We start from the raw sequence: 23,494 nt of genomic DNA on the forward strand, positions 1-23,494 counted from the left end.
GAGATTAACTGGCAGCCAGATGTGTATAGTGAAAATAGTGGAATTTAGGATGCATAAACAGAAACTCTGTGTAAAAATACGATACAGCTTCTCCTCAGAACGGTCTTGCAGCTTTGAAACATGCCGCACTGCTGGATGCCATATGGACTACTTTTTCACTCCTTTACAAGCTTTCTCAAGGGATTATTCTAATAACTGGCATCATGTGGGGATGTGAGTCTCTTACATATGTAATGCTATTGGGCAACGCATTCTAACTGTACTACCAGTCATCACAAGCTTTTATTATAGCAATCAATATTTTATACCATTACATGATGTAATATAACAGTACTTCCCAATTTACAAACACTGGGCTGGAAAATGGTACGTTTCTTCTGCAGTATTGACCTACATTATCAGTGAAACTTTAAAGGCCATCACTAAAAAGAAAAAAGGAAGAATGGGCTTGGGTTTGCGCTTCGTGTGGCTGTAGCCTTGAAGTGGCAGGTGGTCTTTTGTAGGAAATAGTACCATTTCTTCTGTCAGTATATCAAGAAAAAGAATTGTTCCTGTCAAGACAATACTGAAATTTAATTAGATTAAAAATTAATTAACTTGAGAGCCTGAATTTTAGAAATTCAGAGGCTTAGTGATTGCAGAAATGATAGGGAATTTGTTGTACTTAAACTGTGTCATGTCCCCCTCTCCCTTTCTTTTGAGGCATTAAAAATAAGTACATTTAAGCTATTAGGATCCTCTTTGCCATATCCTTGATTTGTAATACCATAACCCCTTATCTACCTCTTTTGGTATGGCTTAAATTCTTAGCTCTTAGAGGCATATAGAGCCTTTCATTTGGCAGTAAGAAAATACCTTTCCAAACTTCCTGAGAGTTACTCAGCCTCCCGCAGACACATTTGGTTTAAATGTCTCTTCCTGCACACCCCAGAGCTCAGTCAACATGTAAGGCTTCCTGCATTTATTCTTTCCACCCTCAAATTTAACAAATATTTCTGAAGTTTTTTTAAGTATTCCACTTATATTTTTATATTCCCATGAGTACCTGCTAAGGGTGAACGTAAATTCTTGTTATGTAGATCACTAAATTTAACAGGGATAACTTGGTAGATGGATCCTGGTTTTAAGGTGATTCTAAGTTATAAGAGATTGGGACATTAACGATACAGCTGGCAATAATTAAAGATCAGTATGAATATAGGAGGAAGAGTGGTAGAAATAGAACACGAAAGCCATAATCTAGAAATAACAATTACTTGGGAGCCCTGTCCCTCCTGCCCACAGAACCACATGCCCAAGGATCCTGCTTCTGCAGACTGGCAGCTCTGCTCCAGAAGGGTCAAAATTTTGTATGATTCATCCAGAGGGGTTGATCAGTAATTGTAAGACATGTTATGACCATTTTTTTTGGGTTCATTTGTTCACACGTCTTACTGTGGGTGCAAAGAGATGCTACAAGCAGGATATACGCAACATAAAAGCATAAAGCAATTTCTGAGTGGCTGGCATGCACAAAAGGCAGCTGGGATTTAGTGAGCTACTGGGCAAGATGCTAGTGTGGCGACTGCCCCAAGAAGGCTTTGGGGGCCTGGTGGGCATTGGTCCCACAGGCAAGGTGAGCTCCTGTGGGATGCTCAGCCCCACGGAGAGGCACCTGCCACCCATGCACTGGTGGCTCAGCCCAGTGGCTCCCACCCAGCTGCCCTCTGTTTTTCCTCTAAGATTTCTAGGCTGGTGTTTTCTTTTCTTAAATCCTTGACCCATGAATGATGTTATCTCAACAACCCTGCTCCTGCCTCCAGCATTACCTTCCATACTGCTGTGTCAGCAGCCTGGCCACGGGTCAGGCAGTCCATCAGGACTCCAGCACCCAGCCAGCCCTCGTCATGGTGTGGAGGGAAGCTCACTGCAGGGATTGTGGAGAAGGACTTTCACAGGCTGCCAGAGAGTTTCTTGGGCCCCATTTGCCTCTGCTGTCCACAGACTAGAAACAAAGGAGATATTTCCTGTGTTCATCTTCCATTTTCCTTCACCGCTGATAGGTGCTTTGCCCATAGCCACCTTGCCCTGGTGGACAAGCCACAGATGAGGGTGGTCGCTTTCAAGCACTTGCCTAGGTAAGCCTCACGATTGTCAAGTCATAAGTTATCCTTCTCTCCCTCTCTCTATACCACAGAGCACAGCTCAAAGGCAGAGGAAGATCTGCCACAAATCTCTAAGGTCTGTGAGGCAGACACAGCCAGGTGAAGAGCATTAAGGTGAAGACTTCTTCTGCTGTGAATTAGCATTTTCTCCTCAACACCAGAAGCTGCATGAGACAGTATGCCAAGTGACTTGGCTTCTTATAGAATTAGCTAACCAGGAGCTGCCTCTGCTTGAATATGTCAGAATTGATCTTCCCAATTAAAATATGGTTCCAGGTGCCTAACATAAAGGGGTTTTTATAGTTAATATCTTCCTGAATACACTGATTCCAGTAACATTGATCTGAAAAAATATTACTTTGAAATGCAGTCTACAGCCATCCTAGACATCCTTTGGACAAAAGAAACAAGTATCTGACATACTAAGTAATGAGTGACTGTATTTAAAACAGTTGACTGGGGGCTTCTTCTTTCATTCTGGAGCACAATCAAAGTGTACACTTGGTAACAGCAGAGTTTCAGGCAATCCTGAATGATGTGATTCATAACAAGAAAGCTTTTGTCAATGGTAAGGTCAAACCCAAAGGAAAACGGAAATGTCACTGGCTAATAACATAAGCTAAAGGACTGGCTTGACCAGGCTGGATGCTTTAGAAGAACAGAGTGACATAGAGCAGGTGTGGATTAAGTTGAACTCGTGTACGAGTGTACACAAGCACAAGAGCTGCGTAAATTGAACTTGTCCCTTTTGCGATTATACACGAGCTCTAACAGCAGGATAACTGTTGCAGAGAACCTGCAAATTTTCCAGCAGTCTTCACAGGACAAAAATCCCCAGGCACACGTTATTTTGGAATACTGTCTGACCCAGTTAAGGACTTTTCATTTGGCAGTGTATTGTACTAAATTAAATTAAGTGGGATGCTGGATCAAAGTCAAGTATTAAAGCAGACTGTTGGCTGAGGGTTTGTGCAAGACACCCATTCCAGTTTGCCTTCACAAAATTTACAACTGAGCCATTTTAATCTGTGGGATCAGCTGGACTGCTTATATCATTCATAAGATTTATGTAAATATGGTACAATTAAGCAAATATTATAGAACATATTAAAGATCATCTGTCTTCCTTACGCTGTGCTTCATGACTTCTTTATGCTGAAATATTTACATGTTAATTTTCTTTTGTGGACAAAGTGAGCATGAATGCAATGCTGCCATCTGAGAGTGGTTTATGTTGCCTTATAAATTAGTCAGAGAAGACAACAGTTCTGATTTAACCCTGACAGGCTAAGTGAGGCTTACTAAGGAGTGTGATCTGCAACCAATCAAGGGATGAAAGACCACCCCAGTGCGAAGCAATTCAACTCCAAGAGCCAGTAGCCTCCTAGAGCTGTTTCAGGTGCCAAGGTTAAACACAAGCAGACCTCAAGCTGTTAACGGAACATGGGCTGTGTGACACAGATCTTGGCTTTAGCCTGCATGACCTTTCCCAGCTGTCTGGAAGGCAAACAATCTTTGCTTCATTTTCAAATTTGAGGGGGAAACTACTCTCATGCCTCAGACTTTCCTGGGCTGTGGACCTACACGTTCCAGGGCAAATGTCATTATGACCTTGACAGCTTTTCTAATGAGATTAGAATTCACCTTGAGACACCTTATGCAGATTAAGCATGAAGTCTTCTACAATAATATTCTATCATTTTTAGCATCCAGTTGCATTTTCATGCAGGATGTGGGGGGGGACAGGGGTGTGGGGAAAGAGTAATAGAGTCAGTTATGCTCTAAATATGCAACAAGCAAATCTAGACCTTTTATTTTGAAGTGAGTAGGAGAACAGATAAGTAAGGGTAGTCTGGGGTTTCAAAAAAAAAGGTAATAAATTGTGGAGATCCTTTTGCACATTTATTATCTTACCTTTGTAAGCTTGGAGGAACAGTGCAAAATCCTGTTTCAGGTCATTATAAGTGAATCTTTGCACTTCATCTTAACAGCAGCATTTCATGTATGGAAGCACTGTTGTGGAATTTTGTTAGTTAGGTTCTTTTTTATTTAGCATTCAGTCCAGTGAAAATTTATAATAGTGCTATATGGTGCTGCTAGTTTGAGTAAGTGTTCTTCCAATCTCCCATGAAAAATGATGCGTGTTTAACCCCATTCCAAGGGAGAAGGGCACACACTAAGCACAAACATCTCAAGGTGAGAAGGCTGCACAGGGAGCAAAAAGCAGGAGCTGGTTGACATTTGGTAACCACATAATTTAGATCAACAAATCCAATGATGCACTGTTTCCTTTGTTGCTAAACCCATAATTTTCAGTAATGATTCTTTTTGAACCGCTTCAAAAGCTACACTATGATGCTTTTTTTTTTTTTTAAAAAAAAAGCGCACCTAACTTTTTCTAATAACAGAAGAATTAAAAGGTTGTCTTTCATAGTTATGAAGTATTTTACAGGGACTAAAAAAATTCTATATATGATACTATTAGTAACAGCTAAGCCACCCATAATTTCAGATAATGTATTCTTCACTAGATGTCAAAGCTGTTTGGCATTTCATATTTTGAAGCTTTTCTTTCAAAGCAATCTACATTTAGTTTATTTAAGCAAACAAGATGCAAGGTCACATCTCAAATGATTTACATTCCAAAGACCTTAGAAAATTAAATCAAAGAAAGATATCCTTAGACTTATTTAAGAGTCACTATGACTCTTGTGCACCCTACAGTATTTTGGACAACAGAGCTTGTGAAGGAAGTTGTTCAACTTAAACTAACGTGACAAATATATTAAGTAAACTTCATATGTATTTGCAAAAGTGACACTGGTGATTCCTAGTAACAACTTGCTCTTTACACGCACCTCCATACAACTAGAAGACCTGGTTTTATCTTAAGCTTTCCCTCAAAAAATTTGTCTTAAATGTAAAAATTGCTACCGCAAAAATAAAGATAGTAAAAATAAGTTAGTCCTCAACTGCAGTGTGAGTTGAATCATAAAGGGATGACTTACTGAAGACGGAACTTGTGCCTTTCCTAGACCAGATGTAAAGTCTGTTAGCTGTGCAGGAGGGCAATACTCTCACCAAGAGACTCTCCTCTTTGGTGTGTTCTGCAACACTCTTCATTGTGGTTCATCCAAAGTCTTCATAAGTTTTGCACAAACAGAAGAATATTAAGCTTTTTAAGAGAGTTATAATTAAATCCAGTAATATGCAAATGGTATTCTAAGCCTACAGCACACTGACTTTGACTTGACAGAGAACAAAAATATCCTCCTTTCTGAAATGCTAAGCACCCCCCCAGTTCTTATAGGTAGGTACATCACTGCAAATGCTATGATGAGAAATCCTTTAAACATTTCTAACCAATAATAGGGAAGCAAAGTGAATGTAATTAATTCTTTATTACATATTTTTATTAATAAGGATTGTTATTTGGGGCATGCATAATACCACTGCAACAATTATATATATCACAGCATTACAACAGAGACTGAAACCTTTAATTTCTTGCATTTTGTGAACAGTGTTTACTGCTACTGCAGTCCTATTTGAGACTCAGACCTGTTCTCCCTGATAAGTCAGGCTGATAAATCAATCCATCTCCAAAAATGACCAGGCAAGATTTTGGCACAAACTGCAGTCTTAGCTGTAAGTTACATTACACCAGGGGATGTCACCAGTGAAGACACAATACCAACATTTGTGCTGCAAATTGAATTATACCTGGAAACAAAATAATTCATCATCCAGCAATTATTTAGAAGCAAGACAGTAAATAACACAGATTTAATTATTGTTTATAATCTTATTTGTTGTTATTACTGGAAAAAGATATAAGAATACCTTCTTCCCTTATACAGAACCAGTCATGCTTATAGTAAAAAGCATCATTTGAAACCAGAAATGCATTGGAATGCCAGTGCATAAAGACAGTCAACTGTCTGGGATAGGCTGTGCTGGATGAATGATCTGTGTCAGTTCAAGAAGATGCCACTCTTTGCAATCTGATCTTCCCATTTATTCGGGGTGAAGGCCCAAGTAACAGAATGGAGCACGTGCTCAAGCCTCGGATATTCCATTCTCAGCTAAATACTAGACTTCCAACCAAAACAGATAAGAAGGAGATACTGGGGTGTGTTTGCCAACAATGGCAACATGTAACAGAGAAGGGATAAACACTGTGAAGCCACCTTTGAACTGGCATCCCCTTGAGCACGAATGGAGGTTCTGCCTTTCAGAAGGCACAATAACAAGAGCTGCAAAACTTGTAAGAGGTTACAAATGAAAGGCAAAAAGGCTTTTGCATTTTCCATAATGGGTAGGATAAGGACAAAGTTTCACTTTTGCATCGCAACTGCACTGGTGGAAGTTCAGGCTCACAACGGCTCGACTGACATCTCATCTAATCAAACGCATACATCTAATGTAATGCGTAAGTGCATTAGACTCTAATGCACAAGTGCAATGCTCTTGTTTTAGCAAAGTGCCTGTTATCCTGAGACATTATGTAAGTCATTCATAACTTCTTTGCATCAACTAAAAGCTGTAGAAGACATAAGAAGAACATATATGCATATTTACTCAGGCTGAAAAGATTATTTTGTACTACTAAGCCACAAATCTAAGTCTTTCTACATTTCTAGTCTTGCCTGTAGTATGAAAATAGTGTTCCAGGATTAATATAGATGCATATGAAAACTAAGGAGAAATGCATAATGGGGTAAACTAACATGTGACATCCTGCACCCCCTGAAATTTAAGTCAAAATTATTTATTTAAGGTACTGAAGTACAAGTCCTTAAGGATGAAATCTTATTTTTACGTGGATAACTAGCATAAGACTGACACAGCAATATGAGCATGCTGCATTGCTCTCAGTGGGCTGACTTAAAACACAGTCCAAATTTTGTGGCAAGGTTAATCCTTCCATTTGGCATTCCCAAACTCCTCTACAGTTCAACTAGGTATTAAATTAATAAACTTTCTTATTTATACTATGCTGTTCACAGAACACAACGAATGATAATTTTTGCTGGAGAGAGAAATTTATAAAAGGCAATAATGTAAATGTTTACATTATACACTTATATCCCCAAACTGCACGATTATTAATATAAAATCCATTAAACAAAATACAGTAGCATACCACGAGGGATAAAAACCCTTCCCCAGATTCAGAATCAAGATGGTATGGACAGGCACCAACAAACAATGCTGCATTAAAACAGCAGATCCTGGTGAAAATGTATCTCCTGACTCAGAATCACTGACATAGTGAATTATCTTCAATTGCTTTTTATCCTTCTACCAAAGGCAGCCTTCCCCTCCAAAATAAAGTTTTATATGCAACAGTAAACAAACCCAAAGTTCTCGTAAGTTAAAAACCTGCTGTAACTTAAAAGTGTTATTCTTTATGCTCTTAAAGCCCTTGCACATGCAGCAGAAAATGAATGCCACAATTGGGTCACGACAAGTAAAAATCATTTTGCAACAATATTTTTCATTGCAAAACATGTCAGTTCTGTAAACAATGGGGTACAACTTCATCTCTATATTAGATCTTGTTCCAAGCAGAGGCAAGAAGCAATAAGGATCAGCAGATGACAGGAGAAGTGTAAATCCCATGCCTGACAGTTTGACTTTAAACATGAAGAATACGGAATCACACAGTAATTATTCAGGCTGGGCGAGACCTCTGGAAGTTACAGTGCTATTTTCTTCTCAGAGCAGGGTTAACACTGGACTGAAACCAGGCAAAAGATGTTAAAACTAAAATGCACCTTCCCTCTTAAAGCACTTGAATTGGGTATTTAGTTTATGTGCCCCCAGTAAAGTACATTCTTTTTAACTACATGCATATTGGACAGGAAAAACTGAGCAACTGAATAGCTGAACATACATAAGGTGTATATACGTAAACACTTCTTGTGGTCGTGTACACTTAAAAAAAAACCCTTTCATATTAAACCATGCCTATTTTATGTGAAATAGTTTTATACAAGTGTGTATCCACAGGCTGCATTTGTCACTCTGCAAAATTCCTGAACCGCGAAGAGACGTTATGTGTTTTCACCTAGTACTGTGGCAAAACTATATAATCATCAGAAACAAGAAACAAGTGCAACAATTCATACATCACTTTTTCATTTTTAATTTAGTTATTATTGAATGGTTCCAGAGCAGGCACTACATTACTTCAAAACACTGTCAAGTATCTTTGAAATAAAACTGAAAAATAACCTCTTCACTTCAGTATACATACGCGCATATACACACACATACATAAATTAATTTAGAAAATCTGTACATACGTGTTTTTCAGGAAGCAATTCAAAGAACCGTACCACAAAGAATTAGTTTCTGTACTCTGACACACCACAAATTATAACTCATTTTTCTGAATATAGTGTTTAAGGACACAAAATGCCATGCGGTGCTATTTAGTAGAAAATGAACTGGTAAATAATCTATTCAGTGCTAAAACAAAACACAGACCTCCTTAAATAAAACAAATGCAAATTTATCGGAAATCAGAAATACTTATTGTCCTTGAGTTAAGCAGGCCCCAGGTACTTGTGTTTCCTTAAGCCTATATCCCCTTAGTAGACAAGAATGAGGAAGTATTTGACTGTGAAAATCCAGAATACTTTATTTCCTATTACTGGCTGCAAAGATGGTTCAAGAAAGGAATATCCTTGTTGAATCTGAGTCTGAAAGTCCATCTTCTTGATTAACTGCCTCGTAATCACCCACATTTTCAGCTAATTCAATGTCTTGATCATCATTACTCTCTGCACTGTAATCAACTTCTTCAAGGAAACGAGGCTCATCTTCATCCAAAACGTATGTAGTGGGGCTATAACGAATAAGAAATTGCATTAATATAATGAACAAGAAGTTACGTGATTTATGTTAAAAGTTTTACTTGGAACAATACAATCAGACAATGTCCCCGTCTCTTATCCTGACATACCATAATCCAAAAATTACCTCAGAAAAGAGGTGGTTTACTTGAAATTGTGTTGATTTTTTAATTGCACTTAAAAACAGCTGGGACCCAAAACCACATTTGTAAGACCTTGAACTAATTAGTCAGTCATACACAACTCATTATCCAAATGTGCCGTGACAAATGAGCTACACATTATAGACCTACACTAATGGCCTGTAAGAACTTCATACAAATATAGCAATATCAGAAGTTGTTGCAGAAGGGTACAACTTCATCAAGAAATAGCAGTAGCTATAAGGTATAAAGAAACTCAAAACCAGATGTGAGTCTAAAAATTCATTTGGGAGATCTCTGTATTTTATTAAAGCACACATTTTACAGAAAAGTTTTGTAAGCAGTTATACTGAACATTTCAGAGACGACAAAATAAGGAGTCACATTTCCACCTACAACTAAGTTCATTTATGAATCACCTGACTCATCTCAGTTCCTCACACACTTGTATGCTGCTAAACTTTAAATGTTTATGTTAAGCCATGCAGCTCAGAGGCACTGGATTTATGGAACTGAGGCACTGCCCACAGAATGGTCTATACCCTTGACTAATGGCCTCCAAGAATAAGAGGACTAACACCTTTAGCGTTAGCTGGATAAAGGTTAAAATACAAATTTCTGATCTTCTCACTTACCTTGGACACAGAAAGAGAAAAAAAAAAGTGTTTTCCAGACCCAGTTTTACAAACATACCTTTGGACATAAAAAGCTATCTGCTTAAAAGCACTTAATATTCCTAAGTACTTCATAAGTAATTTTGTATTCAGGTGAAGTCCAAAGGAGGTTTTGTAATGCATTTTACCTAATAATCAAATCATATAGAACTCATACAAAACAGTGAGAATGTTCTTATTGAGAAAGATCACAGGGTACTTGCAGAAATGTTTGCATATTAATTTTGATGGATCTTGTCTTACGGCACACAACAGCCTAGCTTGGCTGTGGCTTTATAATTAAAAGGATTAATCACTGCTTCTTTCTAAAGGTCTTTTAGGAGCTTAAGTGGACCATCAGAAATCCGCAGTGCAATCTCTACTCAATATCAATACTTTTCACAGTATTCTTCCTCTACCTGTAGGCTCAATGTCACGCTACACTGTAATGTTTGTGCTGTTGACAGTTTAATTCAAATATTGGGAGAAGAAATGAGAGGAATTGTTAGTCCCAGCTTAGAAAAAAAAAAAAAGGACATAAGACCTAAAATAGTAAGAAAATAAATTACCAAATTTCAATTCAGTCATGGTCTCTGGATTTACATTTAAAACAATCTGTATCATGGTTCAGTAAACAAGCTCATACTTACTAAGCATGTAAAAAGGAATGCCCTAGAAAATTAAAAACTTTTAAAGATTATTTAGGCTATAACCAGGGCAACAACCCACTACATCGGTTAATGAACTGGGTGTTCAAAACAAAACTGCTTCCATTTAGGAGAGAAAAAGAGTGAGGAAATTAACCTGTATCTTTGGTAAGATGCATCTTTCATTTTACAGGTGGGGAACTCAATATACTATAAGGATACACATTTTGCATGAAGAACCTGTGGAAGAACCTGCAAAGGGATACAATTTTTCTGTGTTTTCATCCTGTGATGGTTTCTGCCCTATGAAGTCACTACCTACCAACACTTCTTCTAAGAAAAAAAAAAAAGGAGGGGGGGGATGAAAGTTTAAATGTTTCATTTATTTAAAGAACAAAATGAAAGGAACTTCACCAAATATATCACATTCCAACAAGTGCACAGCTTTCTTGCAATTTCTATTTCTAATCACTTAACACAGTGTGCACAGAGCTTGACTGACACCCAGGCTGATCAGTGAGAATATTCCATCCCATTAGCATCATGCTTCATATTTAAGAAAAAGTCAGATTTTTTGGCTGCAGAGACCTGATCCAGTTCTGCTCTGTTTTGGTTGAATTCCATTTGGGAGTTCCTTTAGTTTCGCCTTTTGCCGTTCTGCTGTTTTGCAGTGGCCTCTGGGCCTTTCTGCCTTTTTTCTTTGTGCTCCTCCCCACCCTCCAGATCGGCTGTTCAGGACCAGGGTGCTCTGTCTGGGACTGGCTTTTTGGCATGGACAAGGTTCATGAGAAACGGCACTGAGTATCTTTTATTTTATATTCTATTTTCCATTTTGAAGATTATTATTAGTAGTGTATTATTTTGTTATTTTATTAAACTGGTTTTATCTCAATCCACAAGTTTCTCCCTTCTTTTTCCAATCCTCTCCCCTCCTTGGCAGCGGCGGATTGAGTAAGCGACTATTGTGGTTGCAATTGCTAGCTGGGTTTAAATCGCAACACTGAGGTATTGATTTGTTAGCGTTTGTATGGGAGGAATCCACACTGCAATCGCAGGATAGACTGTGTAATTCAATTCATGGGAAATGGAGCTATTAAATCTGAATGTTGGCCCAATATTAACTAATAATTCTGAATAGTGAAAGAGAAAACTACAATGAGCTATGTCAATGACAAATATTTTATCAACCACTAACAATAGGATATTAATGCATTACAGTAGGCACTTATAAAAATTAATGTTAGTGAGGTATAATATAGAACAGTAAAGCTCTTTAAAAGTTCTATCCACTCTTTGTCATTATTGGAAATTAAACTCACATAGCTGACCCAATTAAAAAGAAAGCAACCAAAAAAACCTGTTTAAGGAAAAAGCACAGAACCGGACACACAAGCAAACCACATAGTTCATCTCTTCAAAGTGGCTTGTCAGTTCATAGGATATGTCCTACTTCATAATGCCTTGAAAATCAGACAGGTATATGTATTAAATATAGACTTTTCTTTCATTTGTACAAATTTATTTTATTTATTCACCTCCGTGTTAGCATGTAAGCATACCCCTAACTTCTAGAAGTTCAGTCACTGTGCAGTCTTGAAGACAGTATGTCTGATGTAACACATTTTAGACATTTCCTCTGGCATGCGTACATTCAAAATTCTCAACCAAAACTGAGTGGTGTTTTCTATGGCATTTCCCATTTAGTAAAATAAAATAAAAATTAACATTATAAATTACTTTCTCTGTTCAAGAAAAGTACCATTACTTCGCAGTTTAACATGAGCTAGCAATCGCAACCATGATAGCCACTCACTCACTCCCCCTCTACACCCCCAAATAGGGGAGGAGAATCAAAAGGGAAGGGAGAAATTCATGTATTGAGATAAACACAGTCTAACAGAATAACAAAATAGTACTAATATACCACCACTACTAGTAATATATATATATATATATATATATATATATATATATATATAATGGAACTATAAAATGGACTAGTGGATTATAAAAAAGATACTCAATGCAATTCCTCACAAACTCGGTCTGTGCTGAGCAGCCAGTCCTGGGAAGAGAGAGCACCTGAGTGCTGAACAGGAGATCCCAGGGAGAGAGAAAAAAAGAGGCCACTGCAAAATGACAAAAGGGCAAACTAAAGGAACCCCCAAATGGAACTCCACCAAAACAGAGCAGAACCTGAACGGTCCCTGTCTCCCCAGCCAGAAATTCAGCCTCCTGAAATACAAAGCATGATGCTAATGGTATGGAATACCCTCACTGATCAGCCTGGGCATCAGTTAAGCTCTGCCCCATCCATGCCCGCCTTCCCCGCTGCCTCACATCTGCAGACAGAGAGTCCAGAAAGACCTTGGCTCCTGGACCACAACTAAGATATCAGGAAGTTCTTACATTCTCTTTGTTCCAATCCAAACGCACTGGAAAGTTACTTAAGAAAAACATTAACTCTGTCCCGGGTGTTCTCTTGTTGTTCTCAAACTAAATCCAAACAATGACGGTGCCAGCTACAAAAAGGGAATGTTTCTAACTACATGAAGAAAATTAACTTGCTTTCAGTCAAACCAGAACAAATTAGAGTAGGTGAACTTACGTCATTTTCAAAGCTACATAAACCTTTAACACAAAACTGGCTCTGATCACAGTATCACAGTATGTTTGGGATTGGAAGGGACCTCAAAAGATCATCTAGTCCAATCCCCCTGCTGGAGCAGGAACAACTGCCTCTTAGCTTTCTTAGCTTTCTACTACCTTCCAGGGCAATGCAACATGATTCTCGATAATTTATTATTGAAAATAAATATTGTGATTACAATTACTAACATTATTTTTTCACATTCCCGTTCCTGAGTCTTCATTCCTTACGTAATGGTATCCGAATACTTTGTATATTCAAAGGAAAAACCTGTGTCACATACAAATCACGTCCATTTGCCTTCACATGTTTTCTTCTGATCTAGCAAATGTTAACTTTGGATATTTAGCTCTCCAGCAATCTTTATTCTAAAGGTTGTCATGAATCTGCAAAGTGTAATTATTACTCTCCTGTTTTGTTGAGGCTGGGTCACAAGAAATGTAAAAATCAAAACAACTGAAAAAAATTCTTGCTGTTTAATCAAATTCTTTATTTGCCTCCCTGCCGCTCCCCACCCTCGGCATATGTTGTGACAATATATTTTTAGCTGCCGTCATGCTGATTCTATGGATTTTAATTTCCTAACTTTTCCCTTGGGCTGTCTCTAATTAACTTGCTCAATAATTCCTCTTCCTCTACCCCTACACCTCCCGCTTCTCCTTTTAAAAGGAAACCATTATTTTTCTCAGGTTAGCAGAAGTTGTTTATTACACAACTACAGTTCTGTAATGTAAGGGGTGCCATAATCTGTGTATTTTCTTTGAAGTCACAGCAATTAAAAGAGAGTACAATATGAAAACCTGAAGTTTTGAAGACTCGTTTACCTAAACGACAAGTTATAGGTAAAAAGATGAACTCCTGATTAACACACTTTATACAATACTGTGGTCATCATCCCTTTCATTTAAGGAAAAGTATTTTCTACATCACCTGCCATTGAACACACTGCATTTAGGAAGGAATACAACTTTTTACAATTACAATATCTTGCTATGTTTTTTCTTATTTATATTAATGCTACAAACATATTAAAATATACTATGTTAGTGAATAGGTTTATTTTTTCAAATTAAAATTGTATTTGTCCCTCAAATGATATACTTGGATTTTTCATTATCCATATGACTCAATTACAGACAAATTAATGCACAAGCCAGATGCAACCATGACCAATTTCAATCCCATCAAGATCAGCAGTTTTCTGAGACTACAGGGGAAGTATATACATTTTAAAACTTTGAAAGAAAAAAAATTACAAATATTCCCTGCCAAACTATGGAGAGTTGCAGCTACTTGAGGAGCTGGGAAAGGAAGGAGAGAAAAAAAATGAACAACTAATGATTCCTTTTAAAACCGCATTTCCAGGGGTGGGAAGATTGTAGAGGAGAAAAGACAGTCAGGAAGCATCACAAGGGAACTGTTTCTTCATACTTTTCCTTTTAATTTCCCTTTATGATCTACAGTGTCTTCTAGGGATCAGCAATGCTGCTGCAGTAGGCACCTCACACATGCGGGTACATGTGCCATCCCCTTTAGGAGCTCTTCACCTATGTGTTTTTCCCAAGTAGTAAGGATATTTCCTCAAGGGAATTTCCAAAGCTAAAGAGAAGAACAACATGTCCAACTCTTTTCTAAGCCATAAAAGCTGGGTATCCATATCCTCACTTTTGGAGTTAAAAAATTTCACTCCACAGCTTAATAAAAAGTAGTATTAGCACTTTCTTTGTGCTGTTGCCCTGAAATAGTTCTTGTGAAACTCAAAACTATATTAAATTAGTTGGATTCAACAATCGTTGACTGTAGTCCACACTAATATTTGCATCATACCACCAGGAGTGGAATAAAAGCTTGAAAGACTGTATGAAGAATATATAACAACTTGTTCATCATACTTTGTTTCTCTCCTATATTACTAGTTTCCTTATTTTTCCCTAAAGAAGTCAAACAGTACTCTGATGCTACAGCCTACACAGAACCAAAACAAATCACTTCCACTTGGGTCAGAAGAAGGTCTTGGTGCATGGGCACTGTCACCAGGCCCACCAGTAAAATTCTGGGTCTTATTTTTGATAGCTTTTTCTTCCAGCCTTGTGAAAGGGACAAACAGGACAAAAGTTGCAGCATAAAATGACTTATTTTAAACTAAGCTGTACTCCTTTTAAACTAAGGTACTGGAAGGAAGGCAAATAAAAGCCCAAATGCTTTGAGAGTAGCATGCAAAAAACTTTTACTCCCAGGTGAAGGGGATTAGGAGTATGCAAATGTCTGGGCAAAGTTATTAAAGAGTTATTAAGGGGGAGAGAAATAAAGTAGGACAAATCCAGTTTCCTTCTGACAGCCTAGAGAAAGACCCTTTGCAAAATCTTGGACACATTCTCACCGCATGTACCCCCCACCACTTGCCCCACCAGTCTGATGTCTATTCTCAAGTGTAAGACTAAGTGCAGGAAATGGATTTTTTATCAGGTTTTTTCTTTCCCACGGCTCCTTTTGGCTGTCGTCTTTTTCTACCATTTTCTAGACATGCTGGGTCCCAAAAGCTCAGTCTGCTTCTCTGCTGTAATTAAATGAAATTAACAAACAAAAATACACCATGTTCTAGAACACACCAATAAGCCTCAAAACAATCAATGAAATGACTAGAATTTCCAAAAAGAGGTCAAGTTATTGCGCAAAGGATAATTTCAGTAAGTCCTAACATTTAGGCTGCAGTCATGTGTTTTTGTTTCAGTGCATACAGACCCTATCAAACCTGTCAGCATAACAACTATAATTCTTACTACAAGATCAGTATTACATTTAGTCTAATCTTTTCCATTTGGAACTTGGGAGGAAACATTGGCAAATGGGTTTGAAATAATTAAAGAAAAATAAAGTGTCTAATTCATCACTTAAAATGTTAAAGTGCACTGCCAGAGGGAAATAAATCTACTTACTGCTTTATTTTTCTTTAGTCAAATATGTTTCAGACATAGTTCAAAATGAACTCATGGAAACTCAGCCTATGTGTAATGAAATACAGGTGGTATATTTTAAAATATTAACATTTACTTGGTCATTTTAAGTACAACCAATACAACTAAAATGAATTTGAGAAACCCTCAAAGTGCTTCTGTGTGTTTAGTCTTGAATGTTTAAACTTGCCTGCTCATGCTCTGAAGCATTAAAACTGTGGTTTTGTATGAAGCAACATCAGTAAAATCCAAAATATAAAGGAAATAACTACAATCATTTGTTGTCTACTCTAATATTACAGAGACATTACCACTATGTAAAACTACTCTTTCATACTTCTTATTAATGAATTTTCTACCTGCATTTTCTGTGAGTAGCTTCTCATTCACCTCTAATGTTAAGTAGTGAGCTGTGAATCATGTAAGTACAAGGAAAGTATAAGCAGTACTTTTGTTATAATAGAATAATGGGAGTGCAAGTCTGTGCATATAAAGCAAGGAATTATGTGACTGTCTTCTGATCCATGACTGCCTCTGAAGAGAAATAAAAATTAGCTTTATAAATTTTACTAAACAGAGGCTCTTTATATATTCCCAGCACTCAAGTGAACAGATACCTAATAAATACATACCTCAGCTGATAGATATTTTTAATATCTTGCCTAGAGCCATGCAGCAACACTGAAACTTCAGCACTTTGGATATAAGGATTGAATGGATACATGGATGAGAAATGGACAACATACTGCACAGACTGGGCATACATGTTTCAAGAGGTGTAAATAATAATCTATTTTTAAAGCAATAAGAGATAGGCAAAATTAAATTAAAATATATTTTCTGTTAATTACAAAGAGAGGGACTTCTGCTGCACAGAAAAAGCAGACAGTTCCTTATGGAGGTGAGAGGGCAGAAAGGAAACCCTACCAAGCAAACACTTCCTCCAAACAGCAGTGAGGTCTCATGCAGCCAGGTAGCCCAATTCCGTGCTTCAGCTGTAAGGGTACCTAGAAATACCAACCACGTGCTTCACTACATTTCATTATCATTGGACTGCGAAGTGGAAAAAAGAGCTCAAGAGTTTGCTGAGCCTTATTAGGTGTCACTAGGAGCTGGTACTCATCGTATATCTAAGGAAATGAGTTGTAGCCTTCTAGCAAACTTCTGGAGGGCCTCTCAGACCCCAAGATGACAAGAAAAATTACTATTACGGAACCTGAGTGAACTGCAACATCTAGAAGAAGTGACCAGTCTTCTTTTTCACTGTACAAGGGAAACAGAGCATCATTTTGAAAACTTGTTCAGTGCTCATATAAAAATATGCTTCAATAGAACATAACCTCCTCCCCCCAGCAAACCCCAAACAAACTATGAAAGACCAGGCGGAAATCCATGCTGAACCATACTTTGGCTGTTAAAAACTGAGTATTCCTCATGCTTTCATTTTGAGAAGGCAAGATCTCAGCAATACCTGTCTACTATTTCCTCATCCAGTACATCCTGAGACAGTACAAATTACCAAACAACGACCGTGCCAGCTACAAAAAAGGAATGTTTCTAACTACATGAAGAAAATTAAATCACGTTCAGTCAAACCAGCACAATCCCTTTACAAAGAATAAAAAAAGATAATGTGCAAACATATATGATTATAAGACATTTTTACTGCTAGTAGTGGAGGTACTGTGAACAAAATTATAGTTTCTTGCTTAAGGAAAAATGATGTACACACATGGCTTCTAAGGCACATTGCACAGATATAAAATTATAAAAAATCAACCCAGTTAGTTGCACAGCAAATGTCTGTTATGCATAGACATGGGTCATTTCTGTCTCAGAAGGATACGACAGTAATAATGAAAAAAATTATCTCTTCATATTGTTCTAGATTTACTAGAGAAATATTTTGCCAGGCTAAGTATTAGGTGCTAAAATATTTTCCACTGTTTCTAATTAGAGATGATTGCGTAGTTAATTTTGGTTAAACAAATCTATCTAACAATGCACCAGCAGGTACAGACAAATCAGTGGCTGTACATAAGGCTGCCATAGTTATGCATAAAGTTTAAGAAAATTCACCCTTGAAAAAAAGGGACAGTGTGATATTAGGTCAATATTCCAGTAATGAAACTGACAGGAGTACAGTTTGCACTTTTCTCTGAAGAACTTTCCCTTTTAAATGTCTGATTCCACTCCCACTTTTTAAATAAAAAGCATTTCCATTTAATTCAATTAACTAAGTCTCTGTATAAATCATTATGATTATCAAATCACTTTTAAGATGGAGTCAGAACGTATAAAGTCAGGTACAAATACATAGCATATTTCAGTTTCAATGCCACATTTTAAAGACAAGTTGTTGGAATTTACACGTTTAGTTTTTCCATCACAGAATCTCACATACTTTATAAAGTATAATACTTTATATTTATAAATGTGCACTGAGAGCAAGGTACCTATTTTCTCACTTTATGCTACATATTTATCTATTTTAGTGTTATTAAAGTACATTTATATTAATAGATATATACTTACTAAATTTAAGATATAAAGCTATCAGACATTAGCAAAATCTAAAGTGTTAACAGATTTCTTCAATCAAGTGCAATACTTCCTATGTCGATGTTCCTTATCTGATAAAAAAATGTAACTCTAACCATGCACAGAATCTGATTTTTTCCGTGATCTTCATTTCTTTAGCACAGAAGCATTTAGTTAATACCCTTCACCATCTGTAGCAGTGTAACATGCAAAGCTCAAGATTAGGGGAAAATACTTTTTTTAACTTTTTCTATATAAAAATTAAGTTTCAAAACACTGAATGAAGCTATTCAATGTTCTCTCTCCAACTTACAATTTGTCTTGCTGTACAATTACTTTTGCAATTTTCATGACCTGGTCTTTTGAGATGGAGACTGAACCTTCCTGGTTTTTTAAGTTCCTAAGTACCAGTTACCTTCCTCACAGAACAGGATTATAAACAATCCCATGTACAGTCTCAATAATATTTACTTTATTATGAGTCTTATATTATTTTTTATCTATGCTCACATGTGCTAAGTCAACTACATTATGTCTTTGCAGTAGTCTGTTATTATTGCTTTCAGTAAATCCAGTATAAAACAGTCCCCATGCCCCTCTCTTCCCCCAACAAAGCATAAATTAAGTCAGAAGCAGTTTTCCCAATCTCCAGCATGGTCGGACTTCACATGCAGTTTACATGCAACTCATTTTGGTACATAAGAGTTTTTCAAAGAAGTTGATCAACTTGTGTGCAGACTAACTATCGAAACCCTGTTCAGAATCAGACCATAACCATTACCTTTACTGTAAAGTTTAGTTTCACTGAAAGTGGAAAATCTCTCGATAAATGACTGTGCTGATGTCCTGGTTTTGTCAAAAACAAGACCGGTTCTCTTTTAGTGATTTTTCTTTCAGCTAAGTTCTTCTAGGTGGCTGTACTTTTCTGAGTTTTAGCCTGCATATTTTTCCTAGGATGCTGTACTTAGTGCTGATAAGAGACCAACGGAATGCTGAAGAAGCTCGTGTTTAGATTTATTACTACGGTAGATAAGAAAACACTGATAAGTTTTCCCGCGTTCTATAGCGAGAGGTGGCGTGTTTGAGGAGGGGTGGATGGAACAGGTGACTAGAACTGACCAACGGAAGTATTCCATCCCATATTCGTCATACCCCCTATATAAGAGGGTGATCACGAGGGTCACTCTCTCTTCGACCACGGCCGGCATCCAGAGAGGACCCTGCCTGTCTGCCTGTGATCTACAGGCCTCAGGCCCTGCATCCCTGCAACCAGGTTCCAGTTTGCTGTGAAGTCCCACCCATGACTTCCGGGGGCCTGAGCTGCAGCTGCTGGAGCTGCCAGCTCCGCATACCCATGCTGGAGTGACACCAACTCTACATCGAGCACTTGAGATTGGTTTTGTGTATTTTATACATATATTCTCTATTTATTAGTAGCATTAGTAAAACCCTCTAAAACTCTCCAACTTGAAGTCTAAGTCTCTCTTTCTTTCCCTTTATCTTTCTTATCATCTTTCCTATCTAAAGGAAGGGTGGCGGGAAATGAGGGGATAACAGGGAGCGTCTGCCACGGTTTATTGCCACCTTGCCTTAAACCTTGACAGCTGATCTACTGAAAGGTTCAAAAATATTAGAAAACATTAACTCTGTTCTTAGTTTAACATAAGAACTAGCACCAACATTTAAGCCAGGCACCAGTGCTTCTTTAACACAACTGCACCTAATCGTCTACTGTTTGCAGATCAGTTAACCAGAGCGCTAACACATAACCAATTGCTTCTGCCCCCCACTACCCAGGAAAGGTCAAGAACTATATTTGCATTTCTCACTCACTTTCTTCAAATGTCCTTAGAACTGAATTTTTTGTGCATGTGTTCATGTAAAGCCGTATATTAGAAGGCTGACTGGTACAGGACTCCTCATCCTTTTTTATCCCATTCTGACACAAAAGTGTTTCTGATGTCTTTAGCTCTCCAGCAGATACTATGGACTCATGGATAACATTCCTCAATTCAAGAGGTGCTATTTTAAGGCCACTCCATCATGAGTAACATTAACAAGCTGAGAAAACCAGCACATAATGATTTGCCAAAGCACAGCCACTAACTACCTGTGAACTGGGATGCTAACTTTCTCCAGAGAGACAACATAAAATACAAATTCTGTATCTGAGGCAGCAATTAGTATCAAGATATGTGGAAATCTGGGTCTGTTTCTCAATTTCACACTGATTATTAATTACTCACAACCACATCCTGATTCAAAATGCTGTAATTGAAGTTTAGTATTTAAAAATATACATTTATACTGAATGTTTGTTCTACTAAAACTGACAATGATGTAACACTTTTGAATGGGAAAAATATACTCTTATTAACATATAATAGTAGCTGCAAATGAAAGAAAAAAAAGTAAAACTTTAAAAAACTGGACAGTATTATAAAGAGGCATAACATGTCAGTATTAAATTTTGAAGTTCAGCATGTTGCCCCAGTGCACACAAGGAAGTCAAGAAAGCAACACATGCCTACTGTTTAGAGGCTATCTACAGTAGCTGTCAAGTGAAACTGTCTTACAGCCAGCCTGTATTTATGGATTAATTTGTATTTACAAAATTATTAAAGAACATATGGCAGAAATGCCAAGGCACGAGTAGCTTGGCTGTGAAAGTTCTGAGGGAAGAGAAATGCAACTAGATCATGATGTTAAAGCCTTGTATTCTCATTACTTAAACTAGCACTCCAATTTGAAGCTGACCACAACACCAGCACTCAGTGTCTTTTGAGGACAGACTTAAAGACTGCCCCTTCGCACAAACAGCTGAGGTGGGAAGGGACCTCTGGAGGTCATCTTGTCCCACAGCCCTGCTCACACAGTGCCACCTACAGCAGCTTGCCAAGGATCACATACAGAGAGCTTTTGAATATCTCCAGGTATAAAGACCCCATATCCTCCATGGGAAACTTCTTTCAGTGTTGCAGCACCCTCGCAACAAATACATAACACCATCATATATGTATATACCATGCTTAAATTTGCCTCCATGCTTAAATGGAGTTTCCTCTATAGTTTGTCCTCATTGCGTCTTAACCTGTCACCAGACACCACTGGAAAGAGCCTGGCTCTCTCTTCTTTACAACCTCCCTTCAGGTATTTGTACACCTTGATAAGATGCCTTCTGAGCTTTCTCTTCTCCAGACTAACAGTCTCTGTTCTCCCAGTCTTTCCTCCTATGGGAGATGCTTCAGTGCCTTCATCGTCTTAAGGGCCCCCCACTGGACCCTCTCCAGTATGTTCATGTCTCTGGTACTGTGGAACCAAGAGTCTGAAACAATACTCCAGGTGTGGCCTCATCAGTGCCAAGGAGAGGGGAATAAACACACCCCACAACCTCCTGGCTGCACTTCTCCTAATGAAGCCCAGGATATCATTAGCCTTCTTTGCAGCCAGGGCACATTGCTGGCCCATGTTCAATGTAGCATCCGCTATGACCCTCACGGCCTTTATCTGCAAAGCTGCTTTTCAGCCCCCAGGATGTACTAGTGCATGAAACTGCTCCTCCCCAGGACTTCGTACTTCCTGCTCTGGCAGGGGGATTGGACTGGATGATCTTTCGAGGTCCCCTCCAATCCCTAATATTCTGTAATTCTGTGAGTGTGTGCACACTGTGGAGCATTGGTCTTGTGTGGTCATACAGTAATAACAACCCCAACTGGTATATCAAACCTCTAGTTTATTAAATATTGCTGGAGTACTGACTGATTTGGAATTCACCTCCCAACCCCCCACTACAGCTTGCATTGGTTTCTGTAATTTGGTTGCGGTTTTGGTTCTGAATTAAAGGTGATTTAAGCTTATTATTTGCTTGGAGTTGCTTTGGGGTTCCTCTGTGACACATGTGGATATTTCAGTGAATTATATGAAAGGAAATTAGCAATAGTACACATACTTTTGCAAGCCTAGCTAGAGCTTTAGAATTGGCAACTTAATAAGCTCGCTACTGATCAGATACATTTCTTTTGTCACCCAAACCTTATTTCACATCTTAAACTCTTTAAATGTTGTTATAGATCTCTACCAAAGTGGAAAAAGTTTGAAAAAAAAAAGTTTGGAAGAAAAACTTAACAGTTATTACTGTGCTTTTAACTCATGTACTTTAAGCTTGTCTAAATACATTTTTAATACTATAGACAGTAATAATAAAAATGTTCTCAGAGACAATTGAGACCTAAGACCTACTGAGTTATACTGCATATATAACTCTCTGATGACATTAAAATTGCCAGTGTTTATCCCAGCAACAAATGTGACACAGAGTCTAACTCCATATTTATAGTTTTCTTCAAAAGTCTGAAGCAATTGAATTAACACAATAGATTTCATATATATATATATATATATATATATATATATATTCAGATTGTTGTTACACTAACAGGTCACAACACATGAACATGATTTTTGACAAGTACAAGAATATTTTTGAGAGAATCTTTACCTCACTTGAGAAATTGATTTTTTTCCTGAAAAAAAAGAAGTAAATATAATAAATGTGTACTACCTTGTCACTTTACAGCTCGACTCAATCAGCTCATTTTCAAGATCCAACAGACTAGAAGGCAGATCATATTCCAAAGGTGAGGACATTCTTTTTAAACGCAGCAAGCCAACGCAGAACTTTGCTCCCATCTCTTCCAGTTCTCTTGTCCCTATCTGCAATCCCTAATTTAAAAATAAGATTTAAAAATACAAAATAGGTACATGCAGATGGGCCCACATATACTGTAGAATTACTATTTAAAACACATTGTTATTTTATTTAATATACACTGTTGCTTTAAAGACAGAACAAATAATAACTGTAGAGTAAACAGAAAGGGTATCAGCAAAAATTCAGAG

General features: G+C 37.6%; 1 protein-coding gene across 7 annotated transcripts in view; it reads right to left on the reverse strand.

Annotated features, from left to right (window-relative positions):
* Positions 1–5,573: 5,573 nt before the first annotated feature.
* AGTPBP1 (ATP/GTP binding carboxypeptidase 1) overlaps positions 5,574–23,494 on the reverse strand; it is an 80,305-nt gene continuing 62,384 nt past the window's right edge. For all 7 annotated transcript variants that reach the window (XM_082075395.1, XM_082075393.1, XM_082075394.1 and 4 more), the window contains 2 exons: positions 23,157–23,317; positions 5,574–9,000 (listed from right to left, as the gene is read on the reverse strand). In XM_082075395.1, coding sequence (XP_081931521.1) covers positions 8,823–9,000; positions 23,157–23,317 — 339 coding nt within the window. In that variant the 3' untranslated portion in view covers positions 5,574–8,822. The remainder of the gene's footprint in view (positions 9,001–23,156; positions 23,318–23,494) is intronic.

This window comes from Streptopelia decaocto, assembly GCF_964273445.1.
Source record: "Streptopelia decaocto genome assembly, chromosome: Z".
NCBI classification, from domain to species: Eukaryota; Metazoa; Chordata; class Aves; order Columbiformes; family Columbidae; genus Streptopelia; species Streptopelia decaocto.